The 25,030-nt window shown below is 39.6% G+C and overlaps 1 protein-coding gene across 1 annotated transcript in view; it reads right to left on the bottom strand.

Moving 5' to 3' along the window:
- LOC311631621 (sodium/hydrogen exchanger 9B1-like) overlaps nucleotides 1-25,030 on the bottom strand; it is a 58,195-nt gene that overhangs the window by 11,534 nt on the left and 21,631 nt on the right. The window contains exons 5-6 of the mRNA XM_084901917.1: nucleotides 21,060-21,235; nucleotides 15,662-15,768 (exon numbers count right to left, since the gene is read on the bottom strand). Coding sequence (XP_084758043.1) covers nucleotides 15,662-15,768; nucleotides 21,060-21,235 — 283 coding nt within the window. The remainder of the gene's footprint in view (nucleotides 1-15,661; nucleotides 15,769-21,059; nucleotides 21,236-25,030) is intronic.

Below are 25,030 nucleotides of genomic sequence, written 5' to 3'. Positions count from 1 at the left end.
TTGCCGTGGCTCCCAACTGCAGGGCCGATAGCAGGGCGGGGAGGAGAGGGGGGGCAGGGAGCTGTATCACTTACCTCTGCCGCCTCTGGTGCTCTTGGCGCTCTGTGTGGCAGGTTGACAGCGACTTAGCGTCGCTAGGCAACCACAGCGTCCCTGTCCTGGCCCAGCCTCCTCCCTCACATCACAGCGTGTGATGTCACTGAGGGCACGCTGAGCATGCACCTCTGTGCTGGGGAGGAGGAGACTGCTGCAAGGGGAAAGAGGTGCTGACAGAGGGGACACTGAAAAATAATAATAATAAAAAAGGAATAAAGAGAAAAAAGGGAGAAGGAAAAAGAAGAAGACAGAGAGGACAGAGAGGAGTGGAGAAAGAGAAAGAGAGGGCTTGCAGTGTGACTGTCACTGGGAGTCGGGCCTGTACAGTGAGTTGAAAGCATATATTCTGACCTCCTGCTCCACAACAAGGTCTGGTGGCTGTTCAGAGGTGAGATGCTAAAACGCTTTGTCGCATGTTTAGAAGTAAAAACTTTCCTGGCCAGCAAAGAGCTCACCTTTGCTAAGCTGGAACAACCAGAGTGGCTGGAAAAATTACATTTTATGGTAGACATGACAGCACATCTAAACACACTAAATACAACCCTTCAGGGGAAAGGAGGCACAGCCCTGCACATGCTGGAGGAGGTTTTGGCATTCGAGCACAAGTTGACAGTGTTTGTCAAAGATTTACAGAGAGGTACACTGTCTTACTTTCCCTCTTTGAGAGAGTTCAAACAAAGTCATGATACGATAAATTTGGAATATTTGAAGTCTGCAATCACCACAATGCAAAGTTCGTTTGGGAAACGATTCTGTGAGTTCAGAGAGGAAAAAACTACATTATCCTTTCCTGTCAGTCCACTGGCAATCGATCCATTCCTATTGAATATGACTGCATTTGCAGGTGTAAATCAACCTGATCTTGAGATGGAACTGGCCGATATAGCCGACAAAGATATATGGGTGTCCAAGTTCAAATGCTTGACCACTACTCTTGAGGATGTTGCCCGTCAGAAGGCCATTCTGGCTCAGAATCATAAATGGAGTGATATTGAAAACCTTTCCAAATAGGACAAACTTGTATTCGAAACATGGAATGCCATTCCCAACACTTATATAAACATGAAAAAGTATGCATTTGGAGTCCTGTCGATCTTCGGCTCCACATATGTATGTGAGCAGGTCTTCTCCAACATGAACTATATTAAAAACAAACATTGGTCATGCCTCACAGATGACAACTTGCAAAACTGTGTGAAAATGAAGGTAACTTCTTACAGCACTGATGTGCAGACACTGTGCACTGAGGTTCAGGAGCAAAAAATCCCATTAACCAGGTAAATTAAATATTTTAATTAGCTATTAATTTGCAAAAATATATTTTACATTGTTAAGTGAAAAAGTCCTTTTTTTCTTCAGATTGACAGCTAACTGCACGATCTGGTATATAGCATTAAAATAAGAAACAATATATGCAGTGTTATAGTTGTTTTAAATGTCGCAATGGTTTTGCGGCTCCCAGGGTTTTTTTTTTTCCTTCGGAAACGGGTCCAAGTGGCTCTTTATGTCTTAAAGGTTGCAGACCCCTGCCCTAGAGGGAAGAAGACAAACGCTCTGGAATGTGCTGAACTCCAGTTCCGATTGCATTGAACCCCAGTTCTAGGCCAGACCCTGGGGACCCAGGCTTATACAGAGGGAGCCTGGGCTGTAAGGTGGAAACTCAGGGGAGCAGTGAAAGGAAGTCCCGGAGGCGCACACATTGCGTGCAGAGAACGGATGGTTGACTGTGCCTCTGGATTGCCCTAGCAGGAAGGAGACAAAAGCTTCAAACTGCTCTGAACCCCACTTCCAACTCAACTGAACCCCAATTCCGGGCTCACTGGGGGAGAGACTAGACTGTTCGGCAGTGGGCGAAACTCAAGGGCACCTTTCTCTCAGAGGTGCTTGCAGTGAGTACCGAGGACCCTGAGGATCACTGAGACTCAGGAACCTCATATGGCAGGGCTGACGGAAGCCAAGGCTGTAGGCTCCACCCTAAAACTCCGCCCCATCCAAGCTGAGCACAGAGACTTTTAAGGGTACCAACTCAGGGAAGCTGTGAAAATGCCGAGATAAGGAAACAGATCACAAACGAAAGAAATTGAGGACAAAAGGCGACTGGCTATAGAGTTCAAAACCACACTTATAAGGTTTTTCAAGAATTTCCTAGAAAAAGCCGATAAAATAAACTAGATCTATGAGGATATGAAAATGGATCATTTAGAAATAAAGAATACATTGTCTGAAATAAAAAATATTATACAGAGTTCTAAAAACAGAATGGAAGATCGCAAGTATCAAGTCAAAGATTTGGAACATAAAGAGCCAGAAGACACTCCTCTGCAGAAGCAAGAAGACAAGAGAATCCAGAAAGTTGAAGATAATGTAAGAAACCTCTGGGACAACTTCAAGCGAACCAACATCAGAATTATGGGGGTCCCAAAAGAAGAGTGAGAGCAAGATATAAAAAACATACTGGAAAAAATAGTGACAGAAAACTTCCCCCACCTGGTGGAAAGAAATAGATTTACAAGTCTAGGAAGCGCACAGAACCCCAAACAAAAGGAATCCAAAGAGGACCACACCAAGACACATCATAATTAAAATTCCAAGAGCAAAAGACAAAGAGAGAATATTAAAAGCAGCAAGAGCAAAGCAGGTAGTTACTTATAAAGGAGCACCTATACAATTGTCAGCTGATTTCTCAACAGAAACCATGCAGGCCAGACGGGAATGGCAAGAAACATTCAAGGTGATGAATAGTAAGAACCTACAGCCAAAGATATTCTACCCAGCAAAGCTATCACCCAGAATCGAAGCCCAGATAAAGAGCTTCACTAATAAAAAAAAAAGCTAAAGGAGTTCATCACCTCCAAACCAGAATTATATGAATTGCTGAAGGGGGTCCTTTAGGAAGAGGAAGAAAATAAAAATAAAAATTATGAACAACAAATATGTAACTATCAACAAGTGAATCTAAAAACCAAGGGAATTAAAAAATCTGATGAACAATATTAACTGTTGAATATAATAGAATCACAGGTATGGAAGGGGAGTGAACTGACAATTCTCAGGGGAAAGAGGAGTGGGGGGATGCAGGGAGAAACTGAACATAAACTGTGCACCTACGGATGAGGAGAAGGGGGTGGGGAAAGGGCAGAGGGTGGATTGGGAACCTGGTGGAGGGGAGCAATGGAGGGGGAAAAAAATGAGGAACATTTGTAATAATATGAACAATAAAGATTTATTTAAAAAAATAAAGTTCACATTTTTTTTCTTAAAAAAAAAATAATGACAGAAAACTTTCTTGAGATAGAGAAGAAACAACCCACAAAAATACAAGAAGCTTGTAGAGTCCCAAACAAAATGAATCCCAAAAGACTGATGACAAGGCACATTATAATTAAATTGGCAAACACCAACAACAAAGTAAGAATCTTAAAAGCAGTCAGAGAGAGACAGAAAGTTACATATAAAGGAACCCCCATCAGACTAGCAATTGATTTCTCCACAGAAACTCATCAGGCCAGAAGGGAATGGGATGAAATATACAAAGTCATGCAAAGGAAGGGTCTGAATCCAAGAATACTGTACCCAGCAAGGCTATCAATAAAAATTGAAGGTGAAATCAGGAACTTCAAAGACAAAAAAAGACTAAAGGAATTTATCACCACCAAACCAACAATGCAAGAAATGCTAAAGGGTCTACTGTAAAAATAAAAAAGAAATAGGAAGCGAAAAAGGAGCACAGGAATATATTGATAAAATAAAAATGGTGTCAAATAAGTGCCTATCAATAATAACTTTAAATGTAAATAGACTAAATGCTCCAATCAAAAGATATAGGGTAACAGATTGGATAAGAAAACAAGACCCATATATCTGCTGTCTATAAGAAACCCATTTCAGAAAAAAAGACACACATAGACTGAGGGTGAAGGGATGGAAAAAGGTTTTCTAGGCGAAAGTTAATGAAAAAAAAGCTGAGGTAGCAATACTCATATCTGACAAATTAGATCTCAAAGTGAAGGACATAACAAAAGATAATGAAGGCCATTTTGTAATACTAAAGGGAGCAATCCAACAAGAAGAAATAACCCTGGTAAACATATATGCACCCAATACAGGAGCACCCAAATACATTAAAAAAAACACCAAAAAACAAAACTGCTGGAGGACATTAAGGGAGAGATTAATAGCAATACAATCATAGTTGGAGAATTTAATACCCCACTATCACCTTTGGACAAATCATCTAAACAAAAAATCAGCAAAGAAACATCAATCCTAAATGACTCACTAGACTAGATGGAATTGACATCTTCAGAACATTCCACCCCAAAGCCAAAGAATATACATTCTTCTCAAGTGCGCATGGGTCATTTTCAAAGACAGACCACATGTTGGGACACAGGCAAAGTTTCTTCAAATTCAAGAAGACAGAAATCATATCAAGCATCTTCTCAGATCATATTGGCATAAAATTAGAAATCAACTACAATAAAAATAATCCAAAGAAATCAAACACATTGAGACTAAATAGCATGCTATTAAACAAGGACTGGGTTACCAGAGAAATCAAGGAAGAAATTAAAAACATCCTGGCAACATCCGGGACCGGTTTGGCTCAGTGGATAGAGCGTCGACCTGTGGACTGAAGGGTCCCAGGTTCGATTCCGGGCAGGGGCATGTGCCTTGGTTGTGGGCACATCCCCAGTGGGGGGTGTGCAGGAGGCAGCTGATCGATGATTCTCTCTCATTGATGTTTCTGACGCTCTGTCCCTCTCTCTTCATCTCTGAAAAATCAATAAAATATATTAAAAAAAACAAAAAAAAAAACCAAAATAAAACCAAAAAAAAAACATCCTGGCAACAAATCACAATGAAAACACAACAATCCAAAATCTATGGGACACAGCAAACGCAGTTTTGAGAGGGAAGTTCATATCTCTACAAGCCTATTGCAAAAAACAAGAAAAAATGGTAACAAATTATCTAACTCTGAGTTAGAAAAAGAACAAGGAAAGCCCAGTGTAAGCAGAAGGAAGGAAATAATAAAAATCAGAGCGGAGATAAATGACACAGAGACCAAAGAAACAATATAAAAAATCAACAAAACCAAGAGCTGGTTCTTTGAAAGGATAAACAAGATTGATGAACCTCTAGCCAGGCTAACCAAGAAACAAAGAGAGAGGACCCAAGTAAACAAAATCAGAAATGAAAGAGGTGAAATAACAACAGACCCCGTCGACATATAAAGTATTGTTACAAACTACTATGAACAACTCTATTCCAAAAAACTGAACAACCTGGAGAAAATGGACATATTCCTAGAAAAATATAACCTTCCAAATCTCAATCAAGAAGAATCTAAAAATCTCAATAGGCCAGTAACTATGGAAGAAATTGAAGCAGTCATCAAAAAGCTTCCAGCAAACAAAAGCCCAGGATCAGATGGCTTCATAGGAGAGTTTTACCAAACATTCAAGGAAAAACTAAAACCTATCCTCATCAGACTATTCCAAAAACAAGAGGAAGGAACACTTCCAAACTCCTTCTATAAAGCCAGCATCACCCTAATACCAAAACCAGATAAAGACAATACAATGAAAGAGAATTACAGGCCAATATCCCTCATGAACATAGATGCCAAAATCCTCAACAAAATTCTAGCAAATCGGCTCCAGCAGTACATCAGAAAGAACATACACCATGATCAAGTAAGATTTATTCTGGGAATGCAAGGGTAGTAGAATATCTGCAAATCAGTAAACGTGATACATCACATAAACAAATTGAGAGAAAAAAATCATATAGTCATATCAATTGATGCAGAAAAAGCATTTGATAAAATCAAACACCCTTTCCTGATAAAAACTCTCAACAAGATGGGAATAGAAGGATCATACCTCAACATAATAAAAGTTATATATGATAAACCCACAGCAAACATCATACTCAATGGGCAAAAACTAAAACCATTCACTCTAAGAACAGGAACAAGACAGGGATGGCCACTCTCACCACTCCTGTTTGACATAGTACTGGAAGTACTAGCCATTGAAATTAGACAGGAAGAAGAAATGAAAGGCATCCAAATTGGAAAAGAAGAAATAAAACTGTCCCTATTTGCAGATGACATGATATTGTACTTAAAAAAACCAAAGGACTCCATCAAAAAACTAATACACTTAATAAATGAATTCGGCAATGTAGAAGGATACAAAATTAATGCCAAGAAATCTATGGCATTTCTATACACCAATAGTGAACTTACAGAAACAGAGACAAAAAAAGCAATCCCATTTATCATCGCACCAAAAAAATTAAGATACCTAGGAATAAACTTAACTAAGGAGGTAAAAGACCTATACACGGAAAACTACACGACACTGAAAAAAGAGATAAAAGGAAGATGTAAACAGATGGAAGAACATACCATATTCATGGATTGGTAGAATCAATATCATCAAAATACTCCCCAAAGCAATTTATAGGTTCAATGTACTCCCCATTAAAATACCAATGGCATATTTCACAGACCTAGAAAGAACTCTCCAATAATTCATCTGGAATAAAAAAAGGCCTAATAGCCACAGCAATCCTGAGAAAGAATAAAGTAGGAGGTATCTCAATACCGGATTTCAAGCTGTATTACAAAGCCACTGTTCTCAAAACAGCCTGGTACTGGCACAAGAACAGACATACAGATCAGTGGAATAGGATAGAGAATCCAGATATCAACCTAAATCACTATGCTCAATTAATAATATTTGACAAAGGAGGCATGAACATACAATGGAGTCAAGACAGTCTCTTCAATAAATGGTGTTGGGAAAATTGGACAGATACATGCAAAAGAATGAAACAAGATCACCAACTTACACCATACACAAAAATAAACTCAAAATGGATACAGGACATAAGATGGGAAACCATAAAAATACTAGAGGCATCCACAGGCAGTGAAATCTCAGACATATGCCAAAAGAACTTCTTCACTGAAACTGTCCCTAGAGCAATGGAAGTTAAAGAGAAAATAAACAAATGGGACTACATCAAAATAAAAAGCTTTTGCACAGCAAAAGAAACCATCAACAAAACAACAAGAAAGCCCACTGTATGGGAGAACATATTTGCAAATGTTATCACTGATAAAGGCTTAATCTCCAATATCTACAGACAGCTTATATAACTTTTTTATTTTTTTAATTTTTAATTTTTATTTTTTTAGATTTTTTCTTTATTGTTCATATTATTATAGATGTTCCTCTCCCCCCAGCCCCCCGCCCTCCGTTGGTCCCCTCCACCAGGTTCCCACCCCACCCTCTGCCCTTTCCCCACCCATCATTGTCCTCATCCATAGGTGCACAGTTTATGTTCAGTCTCTTCCCACACCTCCATCTCCCCTTTTCCCCGAGAATCGTCAGTTCACTCCCCTTCCATACCTCTGATTCTATTATATTCAACAGTTAATATTGTTCATCAGATTTTTTTTCATTTTTTTTGGTTTTTAGATTCTCTTGTTGATAGTTACGTATTTGTTGTTCATAGTTTTTATCTTTATTTACTTTCTCTTCCAAAAGAACCCCCTTCAGCAATTCATATAATTTTGGTTTGGTGGTGATAAACTCCTTTAGCTTTTCTTTATTGGTGAAGCTCTTTATCTGGCCTTTGATTCTGAGTGATAACTTTGCTGGGTAGATTATTTTTGGCTGTAGATTCTTACTATACATCACCTTGAATATTTCTTGCCATTCCCATCTGGCCTGCATGGTTTCTGTTGAGAAATCAGCTGACAATTGTATAGGTCAGGTGTCGGCAACCTGTGGCTCCGGAGCCGCATGCGGCTCTTTTTGTTAAGTGACAAAATCCTTTTTCTGCACGATCCAGTATATAGCATTAAGGTAAGAAACAATATATGCAGTGTTATATTTGTTTTAAATGTCGCAATGGTTTTGCGGCTCCCAGGGTTTTTTTTTCCTTCGCAAACAGGTCCAAGTGGCTCTTTATGTCTTATACTATAGGTGCTCCTTTATAGGTAACTACCTGCTTTGCTCTTGCTGCTTTTAATATTCTCTCTTTGTCTTTTGCTCTTGGAATTTTAATTATGATGTGTCTAGGTGTGGTCCTCTTTGGATTCCTTTTGTTTGGGGTTCTGTGTGCTTCCTAGACTTGTATGTCTAATTCTTTCACCAGGTGGGGGAAGTTTTCTGTCACTATTTCTTTCAGTATGTTTTCGATATCTTGCTCTCTCTCATCTTCTGGGACCCCCATAATTCTGATGTTGGTTCGCTTGAAGTTGTCCCAGAGATTTCTTACATTATCTTCAATTTTCTGGATTCTCTTGTCTTCTTGCTTCTGTGGAGGAGTGTCTTCTGGCTCTTTATGTTCCAAATCTTTGACTTGATACTTGCGATCTTCCATTCTGTTTTTAGGACTCTGTATAATATTTTTTTTATTTCAGACAATGTATTCTTTATTTTTTGTTGATCCCTTATTTCTTGTTGATCACTTATTATTTCTAGTTGATCCCTTTTCATATCCTCATAGGTCTCCTTTATTTTATCAGCCTTTTCTAGGAGATTCTTGAACAACTTTATAAGTGTGGTTTTGAACTCTATATCCAGTCGCTTTTTGTCCTCCATTTCTTTCATCTGTGATCTATTTCCTTGTCTCGGCATTTTCGCAGCTTCCCTGATGGGGCGGAGTTTCAGGATGGAGCCTACAACCTTGGCTTCCGTCAGCCACGCCCTATGCGGCTCCTGAGTCTCAGTGTTCCTTAGTGTTCTTTGGTACTCGCTGCAAGCACCTCTGAGAGTGAGGTCCCCTTGAGTTTCGCCTGCTACCAAACAGTCTAGTCTCTCCCCCAATGAGCCCGGAATTGGGGTTCAGTTCAGTTGGAAGTGGGGTTCAGAGCAGTCTATGGCTTTTGTCTCCTTCCCACCAGGGCAATCCCACGGCAGAGCCAACCGTCCCTTCTCTGTGCGAAATGTGCACGCCTCTGGGGTCTCTGCCTTTCGCTGCTCCCCTGGAGTTCTGCCTTACAGCCCAGCTCCCTATTGATGAGCCTGGGTCCCCAAGGTCTGGCCTAGATCTGGGGTTCAGAGCAGTCGGAACTGGGGCCCAGCACAGTCTGGAACTTTTGTCTCCTTCCCGCTAGGGCAATCTAGCAGCAGAGTCAATAGTCCGTCCTCTGCGCGCAATGTGCGAGCCTCAGGGGGCTCTGCCTTTCGCCGTTCCCCTGGGATTCCGCCTGACAGCCCAGGCTCCCTCTGTTTGAGCCTGGGTCCCCAGGGTCTGGCCTAGAACTGGGGTTCAGCGCTGTCGGGTCTGGGTTTCACTACAGTCTGGAGCTTTTATCTCCTTCCTGCTTGGGAACGCCAGCCAGGCATTCAGCCGCCCCCTCCTCTCCGGCTCCGACCTCTCTGCACGTGCGCAGGGTGTCTCAGTACCTTAGGCTTTTACGGCTCCTCTGCTTTTCCTTCTGGTTTTCTCCTTGCTTCTCGTTGTAGAATTTCCAGTCAGTCGACTTTCCTGTAGTTCTGGGTAATGTCCATTTTATATTTTAGTTGTATTTTATTGAATTTGTTGTGTGCGGCTGCGGTTAGGTGTTTACCTGTGCAGCCATCTTGGATCCTCCTACAGACAGCTTATATAACTTAATAAAAGAAAGATAAATGATCCAATTAAAAAATGGACAATGGATCTAAATAGAATATTTTCAAAAGAAGACAGAAGGAAGGCCAAGAGACACATGAAAACCTGCTCAGAGTCACTAATTATCCAAGAGATGCAAACCAAAACAACAATGCGGTACCATTTCACACCTAGTCAGATTTGGCTATCATCAACAAATCAGCAAAAGACAAATGTTGGCGAGGTTGCGGAGAAAAAGGAACCCTCGTGCACTGCTGGTGGGAATACAGACTGGTGCAACCACTGTAGAACAGAATGGAGTTTCCTCAAAAAACTGAAAATGGAACTCCCATTTGACCCAGGAATCCCACTTCTAGGAATATATCATAAGAAACTATTAATAGAAACACCAGTCAAAAGGAAATATGCACCCCCATGTTCATAGCAGCACAATTTACAATAGCTAGGATTTGGAAACAGCCTAGGTGCCCGTCAGCAGATGATTGGATCCAAAAACTATGGTACATCTACACAACGGAATACTACGCTGCCATAAAAAAGAAGGAATTCTTTTCTTTTCTTTTTTTTCTTCTTCTTCTTTTTTTTTAAATATATTTTATTGATTTTTTACAGAGAGGAAAGGAGAGGGATAGAAAGCTAGAAACATCAAAGAGAAAGAAACATCAACCAGCTACCTCTTGCACACTCCCTACTTGGAATATGCCCGCAACCAATGTACATGCCCTTGACTGGAGTCGAACCTGGGACCTTTCAGTCCGCAGACCGATGCTCTATCCACTGAGCAAACCGGTTTCAGCAGAAGGAATTCTTTTCATTTGCAGCGAACTGGATGAAATTGGAGAACATTATGCTGAGTGAAATAAGCCAGTCAATGAAAGAAAAACACCACATGTTCTCACTCATTTATGGATAATAAAGAACATTATAAACTGATGAACAAAAGGATAGATACAGAGACAATAAAAGAAACAGACTGTCAAATTATAGCGGGGAGGGTAGGGAGATCTGGGGGAGATAAGAGATCAACCAAAGGACTTGTATGCATGCATATAAGTATAACCAATGGATGCAAAACTCTGGGGAGGGAGGGCATGTATGGGACTGGGGGTGGGGTGGGGATTGGTAAGGTATGTACACATATAATACCTTTAAAAAAATGAGGGGGAGGGGGACGAAACTTCTCAAGCTGATTCAAAAATTTTTCTAAAATTCAGGAATGGCCAAGAAGTATTTTAAAAATAAATTCAATGAGAGAAAATCTATATTAGATTTTGAGACATAAAACTATGACCTATGATTTAAAATAGACTTAAAGTATCTATAGGAAACATAAGTAGGATTAGGTTCCAGAAAGGAACTTGGCTATATTTGAGGGTTTGAGTCACGTTAAAGAGGCATTTAAAGGTCACTGAATAATTAATGCTTAGTTGATAATTTTTTAAAAACTGACTATACCTATTTCTATCCATATACAACTATTATATGTGTATATATGTATACCTATGAGTACATATATAAACATACACTTCTGCATCCTTATCTCACAACATTCACAAAAATAAATTTCAGACGAATTAAAGAACCAAATGCAAAAACAAAAACAAATTCAAAAACAAAACACTATGGTACACCTACACAATGGAATACTATGCTGCCATAAAAAGAAGGAATTCTTATCATTTGCAGCAACCTGGATGGAATTGGAAAACATCATGCTGAGTGAAATAAGCCAGTCAATGAAAGAGAAACACCACATGACCTCACTCATTTATGGATAATAAAGAACATTATAAGGTGATGAACCAAAAGATATAGAGACAGTAAAGAAACAAGCAGACTGTCAAATTACAGCAGGGAGGGTAGGGAGATCTGGGGGAGATAAAAGATCAACTGAAGGACTTGAATGCATGCATATAAGTACAACCAATGGACACAAAACTCTGGGGAGGGAGGGCATGTATGGGAGGTTGGGGGGCAATGGTAAGATATGTACACAGATAATAATATAATAATAAAAAAAAGATTTTAAAAAAATGTAATAGAAAAAAAACTTGCCAAAATATTATTGTGGATAATATAGAAGATATAATGTTTATAATCTTGAGTAAAGAAATCCTTCTTAAATAAGATACTGAATATAAAATGAAAAAGAAAGAACTAACAGAATTGACTATAGGAAATTTTACTTCCATACAAAAGACATTATAAACAAAATTATTGCTATACTATTGACTATATTCCTTGTGCTGTATTACATCACTGTGACTTATCTATATATATATAAAGACCCAGAGTCCACAATGACCGAAGGCTTGACCAACCAAAGTCAGTGCTGCGTTGCAGTGGTGACCCGGCACTGATTGCCACTGCTGTGGGCGCCCAGACCAGCATTGACTGCCAAGGGGGCTGTGAATCAGGCCCAGAGAGAGGTCTGAAGAGAGAAGGGTCTGATCTATAGCCTTGGTTGATCTGCACTTGCCTCTCTCTTTCGCTCCGGGCCTGGCCAGCAGCCATGCCTCTCTTTCTCTTGGGTCTCTGCTGGGCTGCTGATCAGCTCTGTCTCTCTGATCAGGCCCATTGATAGGCCTGGAGACACTGACTGGCATAGGAACTGACCAATCAGAACCAAATCTGGGTGAAGTATGAGGAGCCAATGGCTTCCTAGAAGGCAGAGCTTTTGATGCTGACTGGCATAGAAACTTACCAATCAGAACCTAATCTGGGTGAACTGTGAAGGCAGAATCTTAGGCTGGGTCTGAAGAAAGGTTTTAAGGGCAACAGTTATTTGATGTAAGGTGTAAGAAAGCGGTTCAATTTTTTAATGACTAGTTGGCAGTATAGTGCATACAGTTGGCTATCAATGCAGATATGGGGATTATGTATTTTTGTCTGCCAAGAGCATCTCCTCCTGATGAAAAAGGTTTCCCCCCACCCCATTTAAGCAATGTCATCCTATGTAATTTATCTATACTAATAAAAGGGTAATATGCTAATTAGACCAGGTCGATTGGCCATCTTCCGGATGTCCAACTTCCTTCCAAACAAAGCCATGGTGGTGGGGGCCAAAACAGAGGCTATCAGGGATAATCAGATTAGCAAGGGACGGCAGTTGGGGGTAAGATCAGGCCTACAAAGTATGGCAGTTAGGGGTGATCAGGCAGGCAGGGGCAGTTAGGAGTGATCAGGCAGGCAGGCAGAGAGGTTAGAGGCGATCAGTCAGGCAGGCCAAGGGATTAGGGGCAATCAGGCAGGCAGGCAGGTGAGTGGTTAGGAGCCAGTAGTCCCAGATTGCAAGAGGGATGTCTGACCGCCGGATTAGGCCCGATCCCACAAAGGGATCGGGCCTAAACCAGCAGTTGGAAATCCCCCAAGGGATTCCCGATTGGAGAGGATGCAGGCTGGGCTGAGGGACCCTCCCCACACCAGTGCATGCATTTCATGCACTGGGCCACTAGTTTATAATTGAAAGTTTGTAGCTCTTATTGTGTTTCACCATTTTCATTTATTCCCCATACCACTCCCTTCTGACAACTATCAGTATATACTCTGTATCTATGGGTCTATATTTGTTTTGTTTTTTAGATTACACATATAAGTGAAAGAATATAGTATTTGTCCTCTATCTATTTCACTTAGCACAGTACTCTCCACATCCATCCATGTTGTTGCAAATGGTAAAGATTTTGTACTTTTTTATAGCTGAAAAATATTTCATAAATAATGTTATATACTCCCCCCCCATCAGATTAAAAATAATAGAACTAGTGGTAATATCAGTGTGTTGATGGGTTGAGGTATTGGGAACTCTGTTATAACTGGTGGTAGTAAATAGTGTAAATATATAAAACCTTTTGACTGGAGAATTTGGCAGTCCCCATCAAAATAGAAATGTACCATTTTAAAATTCAACAATTGTATTTCTAGGAATATACTCCTACAGAAGTATTTGTACACTTGCAAAAAGATACATGAAAAGGACTGTTCATGGCAGCACTGTTTATAATAATAAAAAATTGGAAATGATCTAAATGTCTACAAATAGAGGACTGATTTGAGGAAATAATTCCATTTGATATTTGGGAGTGGTGAGGAAAAAGAACTATTTCACAATTTATTCTATATGTGTATTGTTTAATCTTTTATGAGAATGTTTTCATGTCCTAACTGTATAACTAAAATTTTAATTAATAAAATAATTAAATCAATAAAAGTTATATAATCATATTATATAAAACTTGGGGGAAATGGGCCTGATGAGATAACTCAACTCCTGATTGTGTTTTAGTGTATGTGCAGTTCCTTTTCTAAAATACTTTATTTTCTTTATTGATTTATATAAACTTCCTCCAAGACACAGACTTTTGGAACATCTTCCAACCTGAATGAGGTTTCCTAAATGTCCATTATAATATAAAAAATTCAGTTATTTTATCTATAAAAATGGTGTATTAAAAATATTCACCTTATCTCTGTTCCAATTCATCCCTCCAATGAAAGTCAACATTAGTGTGAATAATCCTCCAGCTCCATGTATACCCATGCTATTGCCGACTAAGACGACAGAAACACACAAACTCAAAATAAGGCATGCTCTCTTCACTGGAAGATTTGTCTAGAATTATATAAATTTTTATGAATTATTTACAGTAAACCTATAATACAACATTTATGTTCTCTGTCATTCATTATTGACATTTTGATACTATAATATGTTATATTAAATAATGCATAAAATTTTGGCTTTCTTCCTCACCAAATATTTTAGAAGACTTGATAACAAGTGACAAAATTTATAATTATTAAGTTTCATCTTCTGCTATATATTATGTCAGTAAAATGGTTAAATTATTTTAACTGTAAGTGAAAAGGGAAAGAAAAAAGAGAGCAATATAACCTGTAGTTCTATATAACATATCCAATGGATTCTTAAGAATAAATTTCTGAAAGTCTCATTAGCTATGACAATTGTTACAGGGAAATCAAAACAGACATTACAGATATACAAGAGTAATGGCGCATTCTTTTTTTTTTGGGGGGGGGGGCACATTCTTTAGGGTAGAAAAGGATTGAATTTAATAGTGTTGCCTTAGTCAAAGGGAGTGGGAGTAAATTTAACTTAGATCAAAGGAAAGTGTGAGTAAGAAAGATTAGAAAAAGTTGTCAGAAGTCAGTAGGCAATTTAGTGAAGAAAGGGGTGGGGTGGAATGGAGATGGTATTCTGATTTAATTATATATTTTTAAAGAGTATCCATTGCAAAGTATTATGCATTAGGAAGCTTAATTTAAAAAGCAATAGCATAGCCCTAGCTGGTTTGGCTCAGTGGGTAGAGTGTCGGCCTGCAGACTGAAAGGTCCCAGGCTTGATTCTGGCCAAGGGCACATGCCCGGATTGTGGGCTTGATTCCCAGTAGGCGGTGTGCAGGAGGCAGCTGATCAATGATTCTCTTTCATCATTGATGATTCTATCTCTCTATCCCTCCCCCTTCCTCTCTGAAATAAATAAATATAAAAAAAAAATAGCAGCAGCAGCATAGTAAAAATATATGTTATCCTCATAGTAGAACAGGTTTCAAAAAATATTTTTAAAGGTATTTAGTAAGTACATAATCTTTTATAAAAGGTATATTTTTTTTTTGTCAACACCTTCATTACATTTATAAATACAAGATTTTACACAGTGTTCCATCAAAAAATTTTTCCCTAATCTTCCTTATTTGCCAAGTCCAGAAGCAAAGACTTTAGTCAAGGCCATTGACTCCTATCAACCAAAACTGTGCTTAGTTTAAAGCAAAGTAGGCAATGGAGGCTACATTTGGGGAAGGACAATAAATATTAAATGTAATATTTCATTGATATTCTAAAAGTTCAAATTTTGAAAATAATAACAAATTCTATACTTCTAAAGTTTGACTAATTTTTTATTTACCTGATCTGCACTTGGAAAATATTGAAGAAAAATTCCCATAAATGTTCCTAGTAGCACACCAATAACTACATTCCGAAAAGAAATTAGGACATCTTGAAGTACGCCACCTATAAGGGCACACATAAGGAAAAACAGATCATAGAGAAAAAATTTTAAATACCTAACACATCAGAAAATCAAACGTAGGTGATTTATGAAGAAATGTATGTATTTTATAGAATATATAAAAATGAATCTTTAATATTAATATAAAAATGTATGCAGATCTATTTGATACATTAGATATGTACTCTTAAATAATTTAGTACAAACACTCAATTCAGAAATTTTTATTGAATAAGTAGGCCAGGAAACAAAGAAATAATGATGAACACACCTATAACGCAAAAGATTCCAAGGAAAGAAATATATAAAACATGCCAAAATGTCAGCGACCAATAAATATGTTTAACATCATTAGTAGAAAAAGTACTCCATTTAAAGTGGTCTCACTTTTCACCTACCAAATTAGCAAAGGAAAAAGAAAAGAATAATATCTAGTTTTGAAAAGGGTGAGGAGAAAGTGGCAAACATAGGACATGATATTGCGGCAATATTTTTCAAAAGCTTATCAACTCTATATACTTTTCAGCTCAATGATTATCCTTTTTTTAATTTAATAAATCTTTATTGTTCAGATTATTACAATTGTCTCCCCCCCACATAGTTCCCTTCCACCTAGTTCCCACCCTACCTTCTGCTCTTACCTTCCCCACTATCCTCATCTATAGGTGTATGATTTTTGTCCAGTCTCTTTCTGCACCCCCTACACTCCTTTCCTCCTGAGAATTTTCAGTCCATCACCTTTCTATGCCCCCGATTCCATTATATTCACCAGTTTATTTTGTTCATCAGATTTTTTACTCACTTGATTTTTAGATTCACTTGTTGATAGATATGTATTTGTTGTTCATAATTTTTATCTTTACTTTTTTCTTCTTTTTCCTCTTCTTAAAGCATTTCATATACTGGTTTGGTGTTGATGAACTCCTTTAGCTTTTTCTTATCTGTGAAGCACTTTATCTGCCTTTCAATTCTGAATGATAGCTTTGCTGGGTAATCTTGGTTGTAGTTTCTTGCTGTTCATCACTGAATATTTCTTGCCACTCCCTTCTGGCCTGCATAGTTTCTGTTGAGAAATCAGCTGACAGTCATATGGTTGCTCTCTTGTAGGTAATTAACTGTTTTTCTCTTGCTGCTTTTAATATTCTGTCTTTTGCTATTGGCATTTAATTATGATGTGTCTTGGTGTGGTCCTCTTTGGATTCCTCATTTGGGGTTCTGTGTGCTTCCTGGACTTGTTAGTTTAATTCTTTCACCAGGTGGGGGAAATTTTCAGTCATTATTTCTTCAAATAGACTTTCAGTACCTTGCTCTCACTCTTCCTCTGGTACCCCCATAATTCTGACGTTGATACGCTTGAAGTTGTCCCAGAGGCTTCTTACACTATCTTCAACTTTTTGGATTCTTTTTTATTTCTCTGTGAATATTTTTTGCTTCTTTGTAATTCAAATCTTTGACTTGATTCTTGTGATCCTCTAATCTGCTGTTGGGTCTTTCTATATTATTTTTTATTTCAGTCAGTGTATGTTTAATTTCTAGTTGGTCCTTTTTCATATCAATGAGGGTCTCACTAAATTTATTGGCCTTTTCTAGGAAATTCTTGAAAAACCTATAACCATGGTTTTGAATTCTATTAATATATCCAGTCATTTGTTTTCCTCCGTTTCTTTCGTTTGTGATGTTTCTTTGTCTCCGCATTTGGCTGCTCCCCTAAATTGGTAGGGTAGCTTTGTGTGCTAGATGCTCTATATGGCTCAGTGGCTCGGCTTCCCCAGTTACCTGAGGTGGACACTTTTGGTGCACCCCTTTGTGGATTGTGTATACAGCCTTGTTGTAGTTAAGTCTTGATTGTTGTTGCTATCACTGGGAGGAATTGACCTCTAAGCCAATTGGCTGTAAGGATCAACTGTGTCTACGCTGGGAGAACTTCTATGCTGGAAATAGCCTTATGAGACAAGACTTGCAGAAGCCTCTGTGCTCAGCTTGGATGGGGCGTAGTCTCAGGGCTGAGCAGACAGTCTTGGCTTCCTGTCAGCTCTGCCCTATGAGGCCCCTAGGTCTCAGTGTCCCTCTGTAATCACTGCAAGCACCTCTGAGAGAAAGCTGCCCTTGAGTTTCACCTGCTGCCAGACGGTCCAGTTTCTCCCCCAATGAACCTGGATTCCCAGATTCTTAAGCAGAACTGGAGTTCAGCGCAGTCGGGAGCTTCCAGTTCTCTCCAGCTAGAGAAAGCCAGCGGAACACTCACCAGTCAGTCCTTCTGTGTGCACTTGCATGCACGCCTCCAGACCTCTGCCTTTCATGGCTCCCCTGAGTTTCTGCCTGACAGTCCTGATTCCCCTCCGGCCCCCGTATGAGCCTGGGTCCCCAGGGGATGGCCCAGAACTGGGGTTCAGTGCAGTTGGGAGCTTCCAACTCCCTCCTGCTAGGGAAAGCCAGAGCAATCTCAGCAGTCAGTCCTCTCTGGGTGCATTGCACGTGTGTGCGCCTCCAGACCCCTGCCTTCCGCAGCTCCCTCTGAGTTTCTGTGTACCTTTCTCTCTACCTGACAGTCCAGATTCCCCCAGTATGAGCCTGGGTCCACAGGGTCTCACCTGGAACTGGGGTTCAGTGCAGTCGAGAGCCTCCTTCTCCCTCCCACCAGAGAAAGCCAGTCAGTTACTCAGCCACCCTTCCTCTGCACGCATGTCTCCATACCTCAGCCTTTTGCAGCTCCTCTGATTCTCCGTGAGTTTTCTCTTTCCTTCTAGTTGTAGAATTTCCACTCAGCCAGCTTTCCTGAGTGGTTCTGGATGTTGTGCTTTTTGTCTTTTAGTTGCAGTTTTGAAATTGTTGTGTGAGGCAGCAGTTTATGTGTTTATGTGTTTACCTATGCCACCATCTTGGTTTCTCTAGCTCCTATCAGGCTCAATGATTATTCTTTTAAGATTTAGAAAATATTAACTTTAGGTACCACTATTTAGTTATAAGATGTTCACTCAAGTATTATTTTAATAGAAACTATAGGAATAGAAACTTCAGTTTTCAACAGGAAATTATAATACAGATAATTGAGTACTATGGGACCATTACAATGTCATAGAAATCTATTTACCCAAGAGAAACCTGTGTGCAACATACAATTAAGTCCAAAACAATCCTATTCTATAAGCCTAATATGCAAATTGTCCCCATGGGTGGTCACTTGACTGGGAGAACAGGAGTTTGACTACTCACTATGACTCCCAGCCCCTGCCGCCAGACAGCCCCACCACTGATCAGCCTCTCCCATCCCGATTGAGGACTGAGAAGCTGGCCAACCTCTCCATGGCCCTCGCCAATGGTGGCATGGCTGGCCTGCAAACTGACCTCAGTCCCTTGCCCAGGCATGCCCCATCCCCCTGTAGAAACCCCCTGTAAAAACCCCCACACCAATAGGGTACATGGCTGATCTGAAAACTGCCCACAGTCCCTTGCCCTGGCCAGCCCCACCCCCCTAGCGGGGGCCCCCCACCCAGATCCGGGGCCCCCATTAGGGCAGGCCAGCTAGCCCTCACTCATAAACCAGGCCTCTATCCTATATAATAAAAGGGAAATATGCAAATTGGCCCTAAAGGCAGAACAATCACAACTGCTAGACCAGTCACTATGAGGTGCACTGACCACCTCTCAGTTTCTTTCCTCTGCTAGCAGGCACTGATTGCCTGATGATGAATAAGGAACTGGGGGTAGGTGGCAGGGGATGTGGTTGGTGCCTGGCCAAGGCTCCTGCCCCACTGGTTACCCTCCATAAAGTGGGCAACCTATGGCAGGGGCAGGGATGGTGAGCGGGCAGTAATAGCCGACCTCTCAGCTCCTATCCCTGGCTGTCAGGCACTGATCACCCTATGGTGAAAGGGTGGTGATGGAGGGTGGGCAGCTGGGGAGGATGGCCCTGATTGCAGGCCAAGCCTAGAGACTGTATCCATGCACGAAATTCATGCACCGACCTCTAGTTTACATATAGAGGCCTGGTGCACAAAATTCATATACAGTTGGGGGGGGGGATGTGCCTCCATCCTCTTCAAACTGGGATCCCTCTCACAATCCAGTATTGCTGGCTCCCAACCACTTGCCTGCCCCCCAAACCACTTCTGACTTCCAGTCTGATCACCCCCTAACCACTCCCCTGCCAGCCTGATCAATGCTTAACTGCTCCCCTGCTAGCCTGACTGCTGCTAATGGCCCTCCCCTGCCAGCCTGGTCGACCCTAATTGTCCTCCCTTGGAGGCCTAGTCACCCCCAACTTCTATCCCCTGGTCACCCTCAACTGCTCTCCATTACAGGCATGGTCACCCCCAACTGCTCTCCCCGGCTGACCTGATCACTCCTAACTACTTTCCCCTCCTGACCTGGTCCCTTCCTACTTCCCTGATTGCCCACAACTGCCCTCCCTACTTCCTGATAGCCCAAAACTGCCCCTTCAGGCTCAATTGCCTCTATCTGCCTTCCCCTGCCAGCCTGGTTGCCCCTAACTGCTCTGCCCTGCTCACCTTGTCCCCCTGCAAATGCCCTCCCCTGAAGGCCTCATCACCCCAATTGCCCTTCTCTGCAGGCCCAGTCATCCCTAACTGCCCAACCTTGCAGGCCTGGTCCCTCCCTACTGCCCCTCCTGCTGGCCATCTTGTGGTGGCCATCTTGTGTGTTGGAGTGAGAGTCACTTTGCATATTACCTTTTTATTATATAAGATGATGTCCAAAAATATATTTCAAAAATATTTATTAAATATATTAGTACTAGTAATATTACTGCTTAAAATTATCTATTAAAAATGTGATAAAATTCCAAAGCAACTTCAGCAGATAAGTGGTAATGGTTATTAAATTAATTGAAATATATAGTTATTAAAATGAAATAATTTGTGTCAAGTAGTGGTTTCTTAACCCATTGAAATTTCCTCCCTGGTCTAGAGTGAGCTTTCAATAAAGAATAAAAAGTTGCCGAAACCAGTTTGGTTCAGTGGTAGAGCATTGGTCTGTGGACTGAAAGGTGAGGGGGATTCTGGTGAGGGGCATGTACATTGGTTGTGGGTACCTCCCCGGTAGGGGGTGTGCAAGAGGCAGCTGGTCGGTATTTCTCTCTCATCGATGTTTCTAGCTCTCTGTAAAAGATCAATAATATATATATATATATATATATATATATATATATATATATATATATATATTTTAAAGAATAAAAACTTATTGAATTTATAAAAATCTTGCTTAATAACTGAAGGAAATAACAACAAAAAAGTTATGAATTATATGGCAGTGGTTGTATTTTCTTGTTTACCTGAAGAGAAGACTATGGTCATGAATATACTGAATCCAGTGATAGCCAAGATGTCATCCACACTGCTAGCAGCCATTAGTATGGTTGGAATACCTTTCTCAATACCATATCCATCTTCTTGTAATTTTAGCATGGAAGGGACAACAACAGCAGGAGAGACAGCACCTACTACAAAACTGAGAGAAGACTTTGAAAACCAGTTTTAAAAATACACTTTACCAAATAGTTAATTTTATTAAAATTTATAGCAGATATATATATTTAAAAAAATATATTTTATTGATTTTTTACAGAGAGGAAAAGAGAGGGATAGAAACATCGATGAGGGAGAATCATCAATCAGCTGCCTCTTGCACACCCCCTACTGGGGATGTGCCTTCAACCATGGTACATGCCCTTGACCGGTCCGCAGGCCAACGCTCTATCCACTGAGCCAAACCAGTTTTGGGGTCTTACACAACCCCTGGCAACTACCATGCTACTTTCTATTACCATGATTTTTAACTACTCTAAATATATCACTAAAATAACGTATTTTTCCTGGCTTATTTCACTCAGCACAATGTCATCAAGGCTCATCATGTTGTAGAAAATGATAAGATTTCCATGTTTTTGTTTTGTTTACAGCTGAATTATATCCTATTGTATGCATATACCACATTTTCTTTACCTATTCATTTGCCAATGGATATTTGAGCTTTTCCCACTTTTGGCCATTGTGAATACTACTGCAACATCTCTCTGAAAACCTGCTTTCAATTCTCTTAGATATATGCTCAGAAATAGAATTAATAATTTTATGGTGATCCTATTTTTAATTTTTTTTGAGGAAACTCTAAACTGGTTTTCAAATTTTATTCCCAATAGTCATGCACAAGGTTCCCAATTTTTGCACATCTTGGTCAACTGTTATTTTTGGTTTATTTGTTGTTTTTAAACATACTTTTATTGATTTTTAGAGAGAGAGGAAGGGAGAGGGATAAAAAGATAAAAACATCAATGAGAAAGTCAATGACTTATGACAGTTTTAGTGTCTCAATGTCTTTTGGTTTTACTCAAGTGGAACGTATTTGAGCTTCTTAAATTTGTATGTCCATTTTCTCTATTGTAAGTTTTACCAATTATTTCTTCAATAGGATTTATGACCATTTATCTCTCTCTTCTACTCTTAGAACTCCCATATTTTGTAGATTGGTCTATTAAAGGGTATTCTATAAATCCTTAGAATCTCTTCATTTTCCTTTGTTCTTCTCTTTGCTCCTCTGACTTGATTTCAAATAACCTTGGCATCAAGTTCACTAATTCTTCAGATTAATTCAGTCTGTTATTGATCCCTGTAGTCATTACAAACCCCCTCAATTTTGTTACTCTATACTATAGTTTAGAATTAATTTTCCTTTTTTATTGTTTCTATTTCTTTATTGGTAACCTCATTTGATTCATGCCTGATTTTCTTGATATGCTTATTTTTTACATTTTTGAATTTGTTTTTTTATTGTTAAAAGTATGACTTATGTCCCCTTCTCCCCCAATGACCCCCTCCAAACCTTCCCAGGACCCCTCCTCCCACAACTTTCACACTATTGTCTGTGTCCAAGGGTTATGCAACTATGTTCTTTGGTTAATCTTTTACTGCCCTCTCTCCCCTCTAAGATTCATTTAAAAAAAAAGAAGAAGAAGAAGAAAAGTGGATTCTATACTTCCATGTCTCTGGATCTATTTTTTTTTTTTTTTTTGGTCACTTTTTAAATTAGATTCCACACATAAAGTGAGATCATGTGATACTTGCCTTCCTCTGATTGGCTTATTTTGCTTAGCATAATACTCTTCATGTCCCTCTATGTTGTCTCAAAGGATAAGAGATCCTTCATTTTTGTAGCTACATAGTATTCCATTGTGTAAATGTACCACCTCTTTTTTATTCACTCATCTACTGATGGGCACTAGGGATGTTTCAAGATCTTAGCTATTGTAAATAACCCTGCTATAAACATAGGGGTGCATACTATATCTTTTCTGATCCGTGTTTTGGGATTCTCAGGATATATTCCTAGATTTGGGAATCACTGGGTCAAATGGCAGTTCCATTTTTAATTTTTTGAGAAAAGCTCCATACTGTTTTCCATAGTGGCTGCACCAGTCTGCATTCCCACCAGCATTTGTAGCCATTACGGCAGATGTGAAAGGAGACCTCATTGTTTTAATTTGCATCTCTCAGATGATTAGCGACTTTGAGCATTTTTTCCTATCTCTTGGCCACATGTATGTCCCATTTAGAGAAGTATATAGTTAGGTCCTTGACCCATTTTTTTAATTGGGTTGTCTTCTTTTTCTTAGGTTGTATGGGTTTTTTATGTATTTTGGAAACTAACCCCTTATCTTATGTATCACTGGCAAAATGTTCTCCCATACCAGGGGTCCTCAAACTTTTTAAAGTGGGGGCCAGATCACGGTCCCTCAGAGAGCTGGAGGGTCGGACTATATGAACTACTAATTCCTACTGTAACACCTCGGCTGCGCTCACTGCCCAAAAAACCTGGCGGGCCGGATCAGACCCCTCTGGGGGCCGCATGTGGCCCGCGGGCCATAGTTTGAAGACCCCTGTCCCATACAATGGGATTCCTTTCCATTTTGTTATTGGTTTCTTTTGCTGTGCAGAAGCTTTTTATTTTGATGTAGTGCCATTTGTTCATTTTCTCTTTTGTTTTCCTTGCCCTAAGAGATGTATTGGCAAACATATTGCTACAAGAGATGTCTGAGATTTTGCTGTTTATGGTTTCTTCTAGACTTTTTATGGTTTCACAACTCACACTTTGGTCTTTTATCCATTTTGAGTTTATTCTTGTGTATGATGTAAGTTGGTGGTCTAGCTTCTTTCTTTCTTTCCTTTCTTTCTTTCTTTTTTTTTTTTTTTTCTGCATGTATATGTCCAATATCCCCAACATCATTTATTGAAGAGATTGTCTTTACTCTTCCTGACATTTTTAGATATGTGTTCTCTTTTAGTTCACTGAGCATTTAAAAGATACTACTTTGAATTATTTGGTAATTCACACATTTCCATTTGTTTAGGAATGGTTTCTGGAATTTTAGTTGTTCCTTTGATGTGTCTTGTTATCATTTGGTGAAATTTGCATATTTGAAAACAGTCTTTATGGACTGTCTTCACTAGGGAGATATCTTCACCAATCAGCACAGCTAGAGGTTCTAGGCACCTCTCAAATATTTCTGGGATATGTCTTCTCTGGGTGTGGGTGTGTTATCTCCAGGTGAAGAGTTTTGCCTTTTCCTACTCTGGAGCATCCCCAGGGGTCTATCTGCAGTACTGCAATACCTCTAAAGCTGTAGCAATCCATACATTGAAATAGTTTTGCTTCTTATAGTCTAGGTTAGCTTTTAGTTGAAGCTCCAGAAATTAAAATAGATGTGGGTTGGAAGTCAAACATATAGCATAAGAATTCTTTGTTGTTGTTGAGTGATACTGATTGAATTAATGATTATGTTAAGAAAGCATTTTTTTATTAATATATATCTTTATTGTTCAGTTTACAGGTATTCCTTTTTTTCCTCCCAAAGCTCCCCTCCACCTGATTCCCACCCCACCCGATGCCCTTACCCCCTGCCACTGTCTTCATCCATAGGTGTAAGATTTTTGTCCAACCTTTTCCCACACCCCTCAGACCCCATTCCCCCTGGGAATTGTCAGTCCACTCCCTTTCTATGTCCCTGATTCTATTATATTCACCAGTCCATTCTGTTCTTCAGATTTTTTATTCATTTGATTTTTAAATTCATTTGTTGGTAGGTATGTATTTGATGTCTTCTTATCTTTTTCTTCTTCTTCCTCTTCTTAAAGAATACCCTTCAGCATTTCATGTAATCCTGGTTTGGTGGTGATGAACTCTTTTAGCTTTTTCTTGTCTGTGAAGCTCTTTACCTGACCTTCAATTCTGAATGATAGCTTTGCTGGG

Source organism: Pipistrellus hanaki (assembly GCF_964339955.1).
Source record: "Pipistrellus hanaki genome assembly, chromosome: 1".
NCBI lineage: Eukaryota > Metazoa > Chordata > Mammalia > Chiroptera > Vespertilionidae > Pipistrellus > Pipistrellus hanaki.
The sequence above is the reverse complement of the archived record's forward strand: the minus strand, read 5'-3'. Positions and strand labels throughout refer to the sequence as shown.